The 16,189-nt window shown below is 43.4% G+C and overlaps 1 protein-coding gene across 7 annotated transcripts in view; it reads left to right on the top strand.

Moving 5' to 3' along the window:
* Window positions 1–3,432: 3,432 nt before the first annotated feature.
* GABRR3 (gamma-aminobutyric acid type A receptor rho3 subunit) overlaps window positions 3,433–16,189 on the top strand; it is a 52,715-nt gene continuing 39,958 nt past the window's right edge. For 3 of the 7 annotated variants that reach the window (XM_030581331.1, XM_030581370.1, XM_030581387.1), the window contains exons 1-4: window positions 3,621–3,706; window positions 11,341–11,630; window positions 11,718–11,865; window positions 15,859–15,971. In XM_030581331.1, the coding sequence (XP_030437191.1) occupies window positions 11,576–11,630; window positions 11,718–11,865; window positions 15,859–15,971 (316 nt within the window). In that variant the 5' untranslated portion in view covers window positions 3,621–3,706; window positions 11,341–11,575. Of the gene's footprint in view, window positions 3,481–3,620; window positions 3,707–11,340; window positions 11,866–15,858; window positions 15,972–16,189 lie in introns of those variants that run through there. The other 4 variants (XM_030581341.1, XM_030581377.1, XM_030581350.1 and 1 more) reach the window with 4 other exon arrangements.

Consider the following 16,189-nt stretch of genomic DNA (forward strand, 5'->3'; position numbering starts at 1 on the left):
TATCAAAATTTTATATGAAAAGGTATTGAAACAGAGATTTGTTTTTAATTAAAAGCAATCTTTCTGGCTTTTTTGGCTGCAAAATCAGTAATAATGTCATCGTATGACAAAGACAAAGTCGTGTCTTGTTCGATTGCAAGAATAGTAAGACCAGTTAAGCGTTCCTGACTCATGGTAGAGCGGAGATAGTTTTTAATGAGCTTTAGTTTTGAGAAACTCCATTCTCCTGATGCTACTGTTACAGGAATTGTCAGTAGAATACGAGTGGCAATATACACATTAGGATATATGTCAACAAGTTTGCGGGTATGAATAAACTGTACAATGTCCATCACCGATTTTGCATGTGGCAACATTGATGACAGTGTACTCAATTCTTCGTACAGTTCAAGTCCATTTAAATCAAAACTATCACCGTGCTTCAGGAGGCTCTCTAGGTTCTTGCACTTTGTCATTAGTTGCTCTTGTTTTCCTATTTCGTTGAATTTAGTTATGTCATACAAAAATCCAAACCGTTCATGGTGTACTTGCAAGGTATTAAACCTTTCATCAACAGCAGATACTGCTTTATCCATCACAACATTAAAAAATTCAACCTCAAATTTATTTTCTGGATCGTCTATGGGAATCATCTGCTGTACAGATTCTTCACAAAGAAGTGTCCTTGGCCTTTTAAACTCATATTAACTATGTATTTACTTTATGAAAGTTGGAGAAAACATTGTGAAAACGTAAAACATTGGCTGCCCAACTTCTGGGCGGGCAAAAGTTATACTGACTCACAGGGAAAAAAAAAAGCAGGAGAATCTTAGTACAACATATGGTCACTTTATACCAGGGGTCGGCAACCTTTCAGAAGTGGTGTGCCAAGTTCACTGTAATTTAAGGTTTCTCGTGCCGGTAATACATTTTAATGTTTGTAGAAGTGTCACGGAGTCACCGGGCGATGCTCTGGAACTGCTCCCCACAAAGCCAGTCAGGACTTTGGGGAGCCTCCTGTCCCTTGGAGCAGACTTGTTCAGGGCAAGAAGCTCACACGTCTTCACCTCCTGGATCTCTCCTTGGAGCACTGAGCATCCTCTGCCCCTCCATGCGCTTCCCACAGCGAGCCCGCCTCAGTGGGGTCCTGGGGAAGCCACCGGGTCCTGCACCCCCCCTTTTCAGTCAGATGTGACTCTTAGCCAGCCAGTAAAACAGAGATTTATTCGATGACAGGAACAGGTCTAAAACAGAGCTTGTAGATACAGCGAACAAGACCCCTCGGCCGGGTCCATTCTGGGGGGCAGTGAACCAGACCCCTCACGTCTGCACTTCACTCCTCGACTCCAGCCAGCTCCAGACTAACAACCCCTCCCAGCCCCTCCTCTCTCCTCAGCCCCTTTCCCGGGCCAGGAGGTCACCTGATCCCTTTGTCTCCAACACCTTCAGCTGGCACCTTTGCCATCAGTTGCTAGGAGACAGAGTGCCAGGCATTTAGGTGCACTGTCCCTTTGCTCTTCAGCAATCACATGCCCTTATCCCACCACCTAAATACTTAAGAACTGCATAGGGGACACTGAGGCACCAACACAGTATTCAGAAGAAACATCAAGAACATTCCCAGTTCATCACAAGAAGGTTTCTCTCTATGTCTATATTATATAAATAAACTATTGTTGTTATCTGAGGTCTTGGCCACCGGTCCTGCTCAGGCCACTGCCAGCTGAGTAAACGAAACCCCAAACTGGCAGCGGGCTGGTGGCTGGAACCCTAGACAAGGATCCCAGGCCCTGCTCAGCCCGCTGCTGGTCTGGGGTTCTGACCACCAGCTCCTGCCAGCCAGGATCCCGGCCGCCAACCCCCCCTCAGCCCGCTACCAGCCTGGGATTCTCCTCACCAAGGCTGGCAGGAGGCAGAGTGGGGCTGGCGGCTGAGCTCCTGACTGGCAAGGGGCTGGCAGCCGGAACCCCGGAGTAGCAGTAGGCTGAGTGCTGCTGGCACCCCAGACTGGCAGCAGACTGAGCCACTCAACCCTCCACCGGCCTTGCTCAGCCCGCCACCAGCCCGCTCAGCCCGCTGCTGGCTGAGTGAATGGAACCCCAGGCTGACAGCAGGTTGAGTGGTTCAGTCGGCCTGCTCAGTCCACTGCCAGCCTGGGGTTCCTTGGGGGTCCCCAGGCCAGCAGCAGGTGCGGAGTGGGGCCGATGGCAGGTATCCCAGCTGGCAATAGGGCTGCAGCCGGAACCCCAGAGCAGAGATGGGCTGAGCCGCTCAGCCTGCTGCTGCATACCATCAAAAATCAGCTCACCTGCCACCTTTGACACGTGTGCCGTAGGTTGCCGACCCCTGCTTTATACACTAGTAAGAAGATGAGCATATTACAGTTGTTGGAGGGTTCTTATCAGGAGTAACAGGTTATATGAAAGTCAGTCAACATTTTTTGTTTCTCTGATGAAAACTGGCCCACTCCCTGCCTTTAACCAAACCTGTCACTAATAATTGTCAACAACTTAATTTTCTGTTTTTGGCTAAGATATTGATTTAAAAAAAAAAAATTGAAATTGGATTCAGGATTGTTAGCAAGAATTTTTGGCAAACAAAGTTGTTAAATGACAATCTAAATGGCAACATAGTACTGCTTTCATGCTTGGCTCACCTCCCAGCCTGCTGGTCCAACAGCTGCAATAGACCCCAAAATCCACCTCTTGGGGTGCAGAGTGGCAACAGAAGCAGCAAACCCTCAGGTGCAATCATACGCCAATGGGCACCACCACCAGCCTTACAGACCATGGTGAAGTTAGCACAGCATCTGATCTCAGACAGGTCACCCAGGGAGCCACAGCAGCTCATCTTGCCCTGTGCAGCTCCCCCCGGATGAGATGGATCATTGGCAGCTGCCAGCCCGGGGAGAGGCGCTTCCCAGCTAGGGTGACCAGATCCAGATGTCCTGACTTTATAGGGCGAGTCCTGATATTTGGGGCTTTGTCTTATATAGGCACCAATTACCCCCACCTAGAGTGACCAGACAGCAAGTGTGAAAAATCAGGACAGGCAGTGGGGGCGGGGGGAGAGGGGGTAAAAGGAGCCTATATAAGAAAAAGACCCCAAAATTGGGACTGTCCCTATAAAATAGGGATATCTGCTAACTCCACCCCAAGTCCTGATTTTTCACACATCGGGCTAACCCCAGCCAAGCCCTGTGTCACATTCCAGTCCTGGCTCGCTGCCCAGGAAGTGAGTTACTTTCACTTTCATTGCTCAGCAGGCAGGCAGCCAGCTGCCTCCTCTCCCCTCCCCCGCAGCACCTCACCCAACCTAGCCCTGACGGAGGGGAGGGAGGAGAGAGAGAGGGGTGCTCCTGGGGAGGAGGGAGAAAGGAGGGGGTGCTCCGTGGGGAGGGGGGAGAAGAATGGATGTTATGGGAGACAACAAAGGATACTGGTTCCAGAGCCACAGCCTCACCTGACCTCAGCCGGGGGGGGGAAAGAGTCACACTCACAGGTGAGCTCCTTTCCCAACCCCCACCCCTCCCCTTCCCAGAGACCCCAGCAGCCAATCCCGTCCCTCAGACTGTGCTGCATTCGGCTCTCTCTAGGACCCAGCAGCCCTGCTTCTACACTGTCTGGGCTGCCTGCAGCGTGGTGCCCCCAGGGAGAGTGAGGCCCTACGCCGCTGCCTATTCTGCCTATGCCTAAGGACGGCCCTGGGGTTACATCTGTATAAACAGGTATAAATCAAGGGAGAATGATGGTCTCAAGTGTCCAGTCCTCAACTCAGACAACACATCTCTCTGTCCAAAGCTCAAATGACTTTGGGTCAGCTGGCCCCACTAAGAAGAAGAAATGCACTGAGAATGCATATTTCTATGTCCTTGGTGGTGATGCAAGGTTGTTTTTAACAGCTTCCACTGCACCCAACTATATCACTCTCCAGTCACTGCTCATGTCAACCCATTGGGTTTACTTAATAGAAAGAAAATGGGCCAGAAGGGAGGCTGCTGTGGAGTGGAATATTTATTTTATATTTATCAATTTCATTGGTTTGTAGAGTACCTATTGCCATTGCAGACAGGCACTTACAACATTTTTATGTATTATTTTGTATTGCAATATCATCCAAAGGCCCAGTCACGATCAGGCCCCACTCTGCCTAAGCTGTTAACAAACACATATGAAGAAATGGTCCTTGCCCCCAAACAGTTTACAGTCTAATCTGAAACTATATACTATATGGAGATATACCTATCCCATAGAACTGGAAGGGACCCTGAAAGGTCCTCAAGTCCAGCCCCCCGCCTTCCCTAGCAGAACCAGGTACTGATTTTGCCCCAGATCCCTAAGTAGCCCCCTCAAGGATTGTACTCCCAATCCTGGGTTTAGCAGGCCAATGCTCAAACCACTGAGGCGGGAGGGATAGCTTTTCAGGAGAGTTCATAGCATATACTAAATGTGCAGTGGGCAAATAAAATAAGAAATTGGACAGACTGTAGTTCCAGTTGTAATGTTTTTTGCTAGATCTAGAAGAATTGCTGTTGAATTTTCTAAGGTATTGGTCAGTGCTATGAATTTGTAGCTAATTTGGCTGAAGATTTCAAACACATTCTAGGCCTGATTTTCAGAGGTGCTAAACTCTCACGGGGCCCACTGAAGTCAGTTGGGTAAACAGATGCTTGTATTTTAGAAAATGATTCTCTGTTTAAGGGCTATGTCCTGATTTGCAATGGTTGAATAGTTTTGGGATCTGATCTGTTAGTGCTAATGGAAAAGTTTCTGGGGTTTGGATTAGTGGATTTTGGTTCAGGCCCCTCACTAAATGTGTTGTCAGAACAGGGAAGTCATTATAAAAACATGCCCAAGAGAGTATGTTCAAAGTGCTGGACTTGCTTATATCTGTTATGCAATAACCCTATTCCTGGGAACTAGATAATCCAAATTTTGGCAAGTTCAGATCCAAGATAAACCCCTACAACTCATCTTTGGATCTAAAAAGAATACTGCAGTACACATTTTGTTTTTCTGGTTTTTTTTTTTTTTTTTGCCATTCTGTCATATGTTTCTTCATAACTTTCCACCTCATATGCTTTTCCACGCACAAGGAAATTTGATTTGGACCCAAAGACCAGTAAGCTGCTAACAAAACCAATCTGCAATATCAAGATACTATTCAGAACCATCATCTCTCAGGAGATTTGTAACCAGGCTACCTATCAGCCTGCCAGAAACTTGATGTTACCTCTCAAGGTATAAACAGTTAAGATTTTAATTGTGATGTGAGGTTGATTATCTGTCAGAAACCATACAGGTTTTGTTTTTGATGTTACTATTTCTATTTCAGCAGTGCCTAAGAAGTTAAGACCCCCATTATAGTATGTATTGTACAAACACAGACCCTGCGCCAAAGAGCTCACCATTTTAATAATCAAACTGAGGCCTTTTTTTCCCTAGTTTTATAATTCTGTTCTGTTCCATTCAGGTTCTCATACTGTACCCAACGCTACCTTATCTGATTTGTTACCTCAAACACTTAAAGACATAGGGCAGATTCACCACTGCCTTGTCCCTTGTTTAGCCATGTACACCTGCATTATACAAGGCACCGGCCATAAGAATCAAGCGAAGCAGGCCCATAAAGTACAATGACTGATGCAGTCTTTCGTGTGTAGAGATTGAAAATTAAATCAGTGATCAGCACTATAAAACGAGTTGTCACAGTGGATATTCCTGTTCCCTTGGGTCTATTATGGGAGAGGCAGGCACATGGCACCATCCTCTTACTTAAAGTGTATTGTGCATACCCATAGAATCATAGAACCTTAGGGTTAGATGGGACCACAAGGGTCTTCATATAATGATATCTATATACCAGTGATTACAACAAGGATATCAACTAAGATCATATTTCTCAAGGGTGACAGAGTTCGATGAAGTACTTCATATACTATGGGATTCCTACTGTAAATTGCAATCATATAGCTGCCCTTCCCCTTCTTTACTCAAAGCATATTTGAGCCTGCTAGGGTATGCAGATGAACAATTTTTTGGTAAGGTGTCCAATGTAAGGATTGGCTCTTCATTTGTGTTTCTATAACTAACACAATGTGCCCTCAGTCCTGACTGCAGCCTTTGGATGTAATCGTAATATAAATGGTAAATACTATGTGCTAGATCTGTTACCATAAAAAGGCCAAAGCTACCTGTCCCCTGTGTCTCTCCTTCGCACTATCACGTGTGGAATTGTCACCTTGGTTCATTCTCTTTCTGTGCTGGCACTACCATAGGTTGATAATCATGTTTTGCCCTCTTCTTTAGGCTGCATTTTGAATATTAACACCGCTTAGAAGGCTTAATTTGCAATATTTTCCCCACATATATTACACTATGATTTAGAGGCATCAGAGAGATGAAGTGTCATTGCAGATAACTCCTCCTTCCTTTCCCCTCATGGTGCCTCATCCAGTTTTGTATGGATAGAGTGCAATTATACACAGTTCCGTTTCAGGATTTACAGTGACTTGGGCAGTACACCTCTACTCTGATATAACGAGACCCGATATAACACGAATTCGGATATAACGTGGTAAAGCAGCGCTCTCGTGGGGCGGGGCTATGCTCTCTGGCGGATCAAAGCAAGTTCGATGTAATGCGGTTTCACCTATAACGCGGTAAGATTTTTTTGGCTCCCGAGGACAGTGTTATATTGGGGTAGAGGTGTATGTGCCCAATTTACAGAGTGTTGAGCACCCACAACTTCAGCTGACTTCAGTAGGTGCTACAAGTGTTCAACACATCTGAAAATTCAGGCACTCTAGTGTCCGTTTTGTCCAACGCTGGAATTTTTTCATCCTGTTTCTATAATCACTGTCAGAACCTGCTCCACTTCATGATTTGCTATTGATGGGGACCTCTAGCCCCCAATCTGCAACTACCTGTGTATCACTGGAAGGCACTTCATGCCTTGATATCTGTTGGTTTCCTTATCTTTGTTTCTTTTTGGAGGAGCTGTTTAAGGCTGCTCTTTTGTTCTAGAGTTGCTATTTTACACTGTCTTGTCCTTGAAAGCTAAGCATTAAAAGCTTGGCATGGGGTAGAGTGAAGGGATAAAGTTAAGAAAACATTTTAATGGTAGCAGAGAGCCAGATGGTCTATTTTAATTGTTTGTGTATAAACACAAAGGCACACTAATAGCTAGCCCATTACAAGCACAGTCCATTATCTTGCATTTATTTCTCTTCAAAGAAGACTCCTCTTAGGCTTCGTTACTGCCAAATGCACAGGAGATTAACCTGTTTTCATGGTAATGTATATTGATATTCTAGTCTGCTCTGTATTATATTGTCCTACACAGAGAAAATGAGAATAACTCTATTATGAAGAATCCTTTTGCTAGTGGTGATGTCTGATTCCCTTCTTAATGTACACAGGGGTTGAAAGTGGGAGCTCCTCTGTTGACAACTTCACGTTGCTGGACTTTCTTCTGAAGTTTGCATTTAAGTGATGGTTGAAGCTGTATATTGGTCATGATTAATTCTTGAAAATACCACAGTTGAGACATGGTGGGAGGGATTTTTAAAAATGCTTACCCCAGTCAAACTCTGCTCTCATTGGAGCCAACAGTAGAACTCCCACTGACTTTAATGCAGGGGTTCTCAAACTGGGAGTTGAGACCCGTCAGGGGGCCATGAGGTTATTATGTGGGGGGGGGTCACAAGCTGTTAGCCTGCACCCCAAACTCCGCTTTGCATCCAACATTTATAATGGTGTTAAATATATAAAAATGTGTTTTTAATTTATAAGGAGGGGGTCACACTCAGAGGCTTGCTATGTGAAAGGGGTCACCAGTACAAAAATTTAAGAACCACTGCTTTAATGGGTACCGAGCTGGGCCAGCTCTGAACACTTATGAAATTCCCCCAAGGACTCTTTTCAGAACCACAGAGCAGTGAGTAGGTATTCACTGCACTGTGGTGCAGAAAAGACAAAGGTTGTTCTGCAAAGCCAAATGGCACCTTGTTACCCCTTCCCAGCTGAGGGAATCCAGAGTCCATCCTTTAACAGGAGGCTGGATGAACTGCATTTTGGAAGACAGGAACTCAGGGTGCAGACTCTTCTGGCAGGCCAGTCATTTTTCAAAGTCAGCTGATATCTCTTCACCATGTTCCAGGGCAAGGAACTCTGAGTTCATCCTTTCCCAGCAAGTCTGCCAGGGAAACAAAAACAAAAGAAAAAAGACAAATAGCAATAATATATTTTAAAGCACATCTGATCAACACACACATATCATCCCCAGTTCTCTGTTAGCTACATAGTCTCGCTATCCAATATCAGATCGTATTCAAGGTTCTTCATGGGACGGGCCCACAAGACTGGAGGACCCCTCTCTCTCCTGCTTGCTGGGAACCACAGAATTATCTGTGAACACAGTCAGATTGCTGGGATTGGGAAGCAGAGCTTTCTTGCTGGTTGTCCCATAGCTATGGAACTCCCTCCTCACAGAAAGGAGAATTACTACAAATTTTATCACCTTCAGGACTAAGTGTAAGGCCCACCTCATCCATCACAATGCCTTTCTCACAATAACACCAGCCCTTGCAAATAATAAATATGAAAGATCGATATAAAAGTAAATGGCTTGCTTTGAGGAGGAGGAAGAGAAACCAAAAACACCTCAGTTTGGTTTTCTCTGTAATTTTATCAGGTGCTCAGGCAAACTGAGTATGGGATAGATTAGATAGGCAGATTAATGAGAGTGGGTTAGAAATGGCTATGGTCTCTACCCCGAGTAACTCCTACATAAGTTTATTAAATATTATTTATTTTCCTTTGTGTAACAGAAGTAACAGGATAGCTCTATGACACCTACTTAGGTTTCTATATATTGGAGTTAACTTGATATTTTCCTTATTTTTAGCTTAATTATAACTCTTACAAGAGAGGAGGTACATTACCTGAGTGGTGGGATCTGGCAGTCTGATCTCTTTGGAAGGCAGATATTGTCAGATGTTCTAGAAGGTGCATGGAGAAGGATGTCCCATGCTACACCTGTACGGTGGGGCTAGCCAGTTCTCCTACCAGTGTAGCCATACTAGCCTTGCTCCAGCCAGAAATCCCACATAGAGGTACCCCACTTTTAGCCCCTGTGTTGGCACCCGGACTCTGATCCCAGTTTATCTTGCAGAGAGGGTTAACAATAGGATAGAAACTTTGATCTAGGCCATCAATAGTGATGGAGAGGGCGGGAGGATATTTTCAAAGATATGGAAGCTTGGCACTTAGCTGCCCAACTGAACGCCAATAGGAATTAACTGTCCTTTGTGCCTTTGAAAATCTCCCTCTAGAAATCATGTCTGTCTAATGGGTCATTTACAGGGCTAAGTGCAATGAGTTGGTAACTCCAGTGAACTTCCTTGTGGATGGATGCCCATATCACAAATACCACCATCACAACGGGCCTACTTGTTAGTAATCTCAGCAGAGAAGCCATGGAGATTGTACTGTATTCTCACACCTAGAGTTGTTCATAGGGTTCAAGGTTACGACACATGGGTTGGGAGCAGTGCTGGGAAACTTGAATTACTGCTGTGCTGTTCTGTTGATGAAGAATTGCAGTTTCCCTGACCTTCACTCTGGCACCTTTCATGAGTGTTTCACCTTGTTTTATAAAGAAAAATAAATTAAATACATGATATGTTGATTCTGATGGTTTGGAGTTTGCTGATAGCTTGAAAGGGATGACGCTAATGTGTATTAGTTACATGGTGAGATCCGTTATTGCCCTCCGTTAAACCAGTGGAAAGACTCATCAGCTTCAGTGGAAGCAGGGACAAGCCCATTTTACTGCTTAACAAAATATCCTGTGATGCACTGGATGTGATCTGCTACGATACAGCCAGGGCAGAAAGAAATTATTGAAAAAAATTAAAGTTAAATCTTTTTTAAAATTATGCTTTGGTTAAAAATGATATAGGAATGATGTACAAAATCCTACTACAGTAACAGAAAGTAGAATTTTTCCAGTATTTTTATGGATGATAATATGTTGATATATTTATCATCCAATTATGGGTAACAAAAGTTTCTTCGATCTCACCCATGGTTGTGGCCTATATATTTATTATAAAGTGAAGGGATAGCTGCTTCAAAAAAAAAAAAAAAAGGTAATTTCCACATTTCAGATTCAATGCCAAAAACATTGACACAAGAGTTGTTGTGGATTGGTCTCTTCTCAACAGGTTACACTGTCCAGAATTAATTATATTTCTCCAGTCAAGATTAGAGTTGCCAACTTTCTAGTCCCACAAAACCAAATATCCTAGTCCCACCCCTTCCCTGAGGCCCCACCCCTGCTCACTACATTTCCCCTCCTTTGGTGGCTGGCTCTCCCCGACCCTCACTCACATTCACTGGGCTGGGGCAGGCAGTTGGGGTGCAGGAGGGGGTGAGGGCTCTAACTGGGGATGTGGCTAGAAACCAGGGGTTCAGGGTGTGGTAGGGGGCTCTGGGCTGGGGCAGGAGATTGGGGTGTAGGGGGTGAGAGATCTCTTCTGGGGGTACAGGCTCTGGGGTGTGGCCAGGGATGAGGGGTTTGGGGTGCCGGAGGGGGCTCTGGATTTTGGGGAGTGTTCAGGGCTGGGACAGGGGTTGTGGTTTGGGATTGGGGTGCGGACTTACCTCCTGTGGCTCCCAGTCAGGTGCGCAGTGGCGTAGGCTAAAGCAGGTTTCCTGTCTGTTCTAACTCTATGCTATAATCCACGAAATGGCCAGCAGGTCCAGGTCCTAGGCAGAGGTGCGGCAGGTGCTCTGTGCGCTGTTCTCGCCTGCAAGCACCTTCCCCACAGCTCTCATTGGCTGTGGTACCCAGCCAATGGGAGTGCTGAACTGGTACTCAGGGCAGAGGGAGTGCATGGAGTCCCGTGGCCCCCCTACCTAGGAGCTGGAGCTGCTGGCCGCTTCTGGCGCACAGCATGGAGCCAGGACACGTAGGGACTAGCCTGCCTTAGCTCTGCAACACCGCCAACCGGACTTTTAATGGCCTGGTCCGCAGTGCTGACTGGACCTGCCAGGGTCCCTTTTTGACTAGGTGCTCCGGTCAAAAAACAGACACCTGATCACACTGTGCTTGCTACCCTGAATCACAAAAGCAAATAATGTCAGTAATCTGTGGAACAAACACTGCTTACTCAATTAATGAAATATTTTGATCTGTGTAGAAAAGTATTTTGATGATATATACAGTAACTAAGATTAATTTAGTGACCTTGTCTCATTAAGCACAGATTTTTATAGGACAATGAAAGATTTTTATATGGTGTTGTGTGGGATTAAGGGGGATTAAATGTTTGACATCACCCTTTTGTCTGCACAGGGCTACATTTGCTTTATCACCCACTCAGTAAGCTCTCATTCGACTAAGAACCTACCCTGAAAGAGTGGAAGCAATGGCACAAACGGAGAATCAACAAAAGAAGTGGTTATATTTATTACATTTCTAAAGGCAAACTGCAGCTGCTTGACAGCAGGTACCCTAGTAGGTGGATTTTAAGGAATTTTTGCAATTTGCTAGAATAAAAGGAGAGTTCAGAGAGGAAATCGAAACTGGGATGCCTTTGTCTTCTGTTTTCAGTGATGCCTCATTATACTTGCATCCTCTTTATGGTATGCTGTCTCTAAATAACAGGACCACTAAAAGTGAAAGGTAATTGAGGCAGATTGGTTGAATCCATAGCATTTCTGTTTTGGTAGACATGGTCCTGGTAATAAAACTGCTTCTCCTCACCTGCCTCTGGCCAACAGCTGCACTACCCAGTGTCAGTTCTCAAAGTGATCATCATCATCATTTTCATCATCATCATCATCAACAGAAATGTTCATCCATGAAGAAACATAACAGGTAAGCTGTATTCTCTGGCTCGCTGCTGCCCTTCTGCTAATAAACGTTTTGTGTCTGTCACCAAACCTAAGAAGGCATTTTCTTTGTTCAGAGTCCTACTTGACTGGTCTTCGTGTTCATAGAGCACTTAGCACAGTGGGCCCCAGTTTTGACTGGGGCATTTGGGTGCCTTCATGAGACAAACAGCAATTATATTTTATAGTAATGTTTCCATCACTGATCATTCTGTATCGTGATTATAAATACTTATATATGTGTGTGTATGTGATCAGTTAGATAATGTTTGTAAAGCTCTTTGAAAATGGAAAGCACCACAGAAGAGTTAAGTATTGTGATTACTGTATTACTGTCAACATACAGTTGTTCAAGTGTTTCAGTGTTTTTCTACTATCAGAAACAAGTTCATACCTAAAGTTGGCATTATACTATCGTTATTATGTTATCCTGATTGCACTAAATATCAGTGTAATAACTACTGTATCCAGATGCTTTTTTCAACAACAGAATAAAGCTAGTTTAAGTAGGTTTTCATTTTAATCATGTTACAGTATGTTACTCTTCTGGAATATAGTTATCTGCCACATTTAATTTATGGAATTATTCCACGTCTAACTGCAAATCCCAAATCTTAAGCGGTGTAATATATTTTATTTAGTTTTTACTTGGGATTATTTCATCTAACTATTACAGTGAAAGGCAGGCTTTAAAAATATGAGGTTTTCTCCTTTGCTTTTCTTCATCAGGGTGGCTGCTTTAAAAGGAAAAAAAGTGACATAAAGCCTTTTGCATTTAAGTTTCTTGGTGAAATGGCTTTCCACTGCCCCCCTAGCAACTGTTGGTATAGATCAATTTCATATCATACATGTGAGGCCTTTGAATGTGTTTACATTATAATATATAAATAAAAATGCAAGATCTCAATCTACTGCTGATAATAACCCATTCCATCAAAATTCTGACTTATCATGAAAGCATGAGAAATTTTGATAAATAGTTAAATTTATGGGAGGAAGAAAGGGAAGACGATTGTTTCCCCTTATTCTGAATGCATAGCATTGTGTAATAATGGACAGCACAGGACTTGTCGCCTATTCATGTCATGCCATATGTCGATAAAGTACAGCATTGAACTCCTCAGGCAGCTGCACCACCTCTGAGTCATTGAATTTCCTGCTGAATTTGTGTATAAGAAATACATGGTAGTGGAAGCAATCAACTTAATAACTGAGGTGCATGGAAAAGATGCACATCTCAGGGAACTAGTAATGACTCATCTTTAAGTCACAGGTTCAAATCCAGTCCAAGCGAAGCAGACCTGAAAGTTCTGACTGTTCAGCAGTCTGTCTGAAATGAACTGAATATCTAGGAGTCATCACCACTGAACTCATTGTCCGTTAAAAAAAAGAATCCCGCAATCAAAATGGGAAATAACTGGTACTTTGTTAGTCATGCAACTAGGTGAAGAGCAGCATGGGAATGGAGACTGACCTACTGTCTGACACCTCAAGGTGGTCCTTGCTCGTCTGAGTTGAGAAATGTTGGTAGGGAGTTGAGAGAGATGTGTATACTACGGTTCCCTCTCCTTGTCCTGCTCTGTGAATAGCAGACTTGAGTTTCTGGCTGTTGATCTAGTATCCACCATTGGCATAACAATTCACAAAATGGGAGGGGGTCTGGCAGTGGGAATGTGCATCCACAGTAGAATCCTGCTTGACATACTGTACAGACCTGTGGCTGTATGACTGCAACAATATTTGGTGCTATTATAACATCTTTGGTTTCAAAGAGCTTTACAAACATTAACTAATTAATCCACATGAAACTACTGTGAGGTAGGCAAGATAAAAGGGAGAAGTATGTCAACATTGACCTCCATACAAAGAGAAGGGTGTTGGAGAGGAATTCCAGGACAAGATCCTCAGCCGGTGCAAATTGATGTAGCTCCCTTGAAATCCATGGAGTTAGCAGGAATACACCCACTGAGGATCTGGCCTCAAATGCTTGTATTCTGTAGACCACTTGCAACATTAAGTGGAATTGAGACTAGACTGCAGGTTCCAAGCCATGGAGGATCCCAGAGCTTAGCAGCTGCAGAGCAGCATTTCTACAGAAAGGAGCCAAATACATTTAATTTTTCTTTGTTTGATTCTCTTTGGCATTATTTCTAAAGGGGGCATTATCTCCAGTCCATTTCCACAGGGCCTAACTTTCCAGCAACCTCTTTTTCCTCCTGGGGAAATCCTTTTCAGCCTGCACTAGGATTATTAGGGACACTGCCGACAGATGGCCTTGGTTAAATGAGTGGCCTTTTATAAAGAATCTCGTGAAAATGTTACTTAACCTACAACTTTCACTGGTTTAATAGAGTAACCCACTTTCCCATCCAAAGCTATTTGTCTGCATTCTCTCGCAAAGAAGATTTTAAAGTATTAACCAAAAGTACATGAGAAAGAGATTATTCTCTTAGTTCATTTCCTACAATAAAGAACAAAACATTTTGACTGTCAAAATATTGTTATGCTTTTTGCATTAGTGAATACAGATTTTACTAAACACATTGAAAATCCACTTTATGAGTGGCAGAAAGGTACATTTGCAGCACATGATTCACAGTAACTGCATATGGCTTCTTATTCTTTGCCTACCACAAGGGTGTCCTGATCTATGATGAGGGCTCCTAGTGGGTATGGTGATAAAAATAATAAATAATAACTGATCAAGCTTCTTAACATTCTTTTAACATTGATATTTTTATCCTGTAATTTCCTGGGTTTTCTTTAAAAAAGAAAAAGAGGAAAACATATTCTATTATGTACCACTAACATTATTTCTCTGCCTCCCCATCAGAAAAGGGGGTTGAACCCTGAACTTTCAGCAGAGACTTCTACCATACCAACTGAAGGAGTAATTACAATAGCTGGGAGCAGCCTCTGTAAGCCAGCCACTGGTGGAGGACGTGTAACACACTGAAACAGTAGAAACATATGCGGGAGTAGTCACACTTTGCACACAGCATAGCCAAACTAAGATTCAAAACATTCTTTCTGCGAGACAGTGTGGGTGAGACATGAGTCTGCCATGTTAAAGACTTAAGTTCTGTTCCCATCTTGTGTAATATTTTGGTGAGGTCTGAGCCTTTGTTTAATAAAAAGTGTTGCGAAGGGAACAGAATTTTAACGCCAGTCTCTGAATATGAGGCTAGAATGTATGGTGTCCTGGTTCCAGCAACAACAGGAAAAGGATCATCTATGCTGTCTGTGTTCCTTTTGGAGGTTCAGCGGCGGAGGGCATGCTGAGATGGCGCCATGCACAGTGCTAATGGAATGTTGGCTGGTTTTGGCATTAAATCTAAGAATGAGCTGTAGTAAACAAAATACAAATTGGAAATGCTGATTTCTTTTCGGCTCCTAACTTGGCCAAATCTGAATGATTTATTTAAGGGGGACACCAAAAGGCACCTCCCTGACCCCAGGATTATCTCACTGCCAAATTTCAGAGTCCTGCTGCAAACCATTGAGACATTAGAGCTCTTTAAAAATAATAGCAATGTTATCATGAAGAGCGTTGAGCAAGCACTCCCTCAGTAATACATATGACTTAGTATGGCATGCATTAAAGCTTCAAACGTATTATGTTATTTCCAAACAGGATTAGAAGGTATCTGGGTGAAAACTAATGTATCAGTTTCTTCAACAAGTATTTATCCATCTTGGATACAGTCTCTCCCACACCCGTAGATGCAACCTCTGAGAGGATAGAAGGGGACGTGTGTCCCACTCCTAACTCTTTATATCTTATTGATGTTCTCCCTCAATACAGTTGTACTGTGCATTTTCACTCTGGGTCTTTCCCCTCCCCATTTTCACTAATTTTTTCTCATGTGGTTGTGTTACTGCCCACAATCCAGTAATCTAGTCATTTCATCTAATTTAATCGTTGTAAATGTCAGTCAGTACAGTGAAGCTCCTGACTTGATTGTTTTTTAAAACACAGCAAACGAGAAATTAAAATGAGGAAATTAGACAGCACCAAAGTACGCCCACTAAAGTCCGAGCAACTTCTCCGCATTGATGACCATGACTTTGCAATGAGACCTGGATTCGGAGGTAAGCAGCCAGCTGCATTAATATGTCTATACTATTTAATAGTTTCTTCTTGCACTATAAGCTGCCAAATCTGTGCACAGCAAGGTCATGTAAAAATGAAATGTCAGGTTTAACTGAGATTTTTTCCCTTCTTGGCTTAAACTAAGAAATAGTTTATGACAAAAGACAATTTTTGTACTTTACACAACGGTAATAAGGGTTGCCAAATTATATACTCA

This window comes from Gopherus evgoodei, chromosome 1 (assembly GCF_007399415.2).
Source record: "Gopherus evgoodei ecotype Sinaloan lineage chromosome 1, rGopEvg1_v1.p, whole genome shotgun sequence".
NCBI classification, from domain to species: Eukaryota; Metazoa; Chordata; order Testudines; family Testudinidae; genus Gopherus; species Gopherus evgoodei.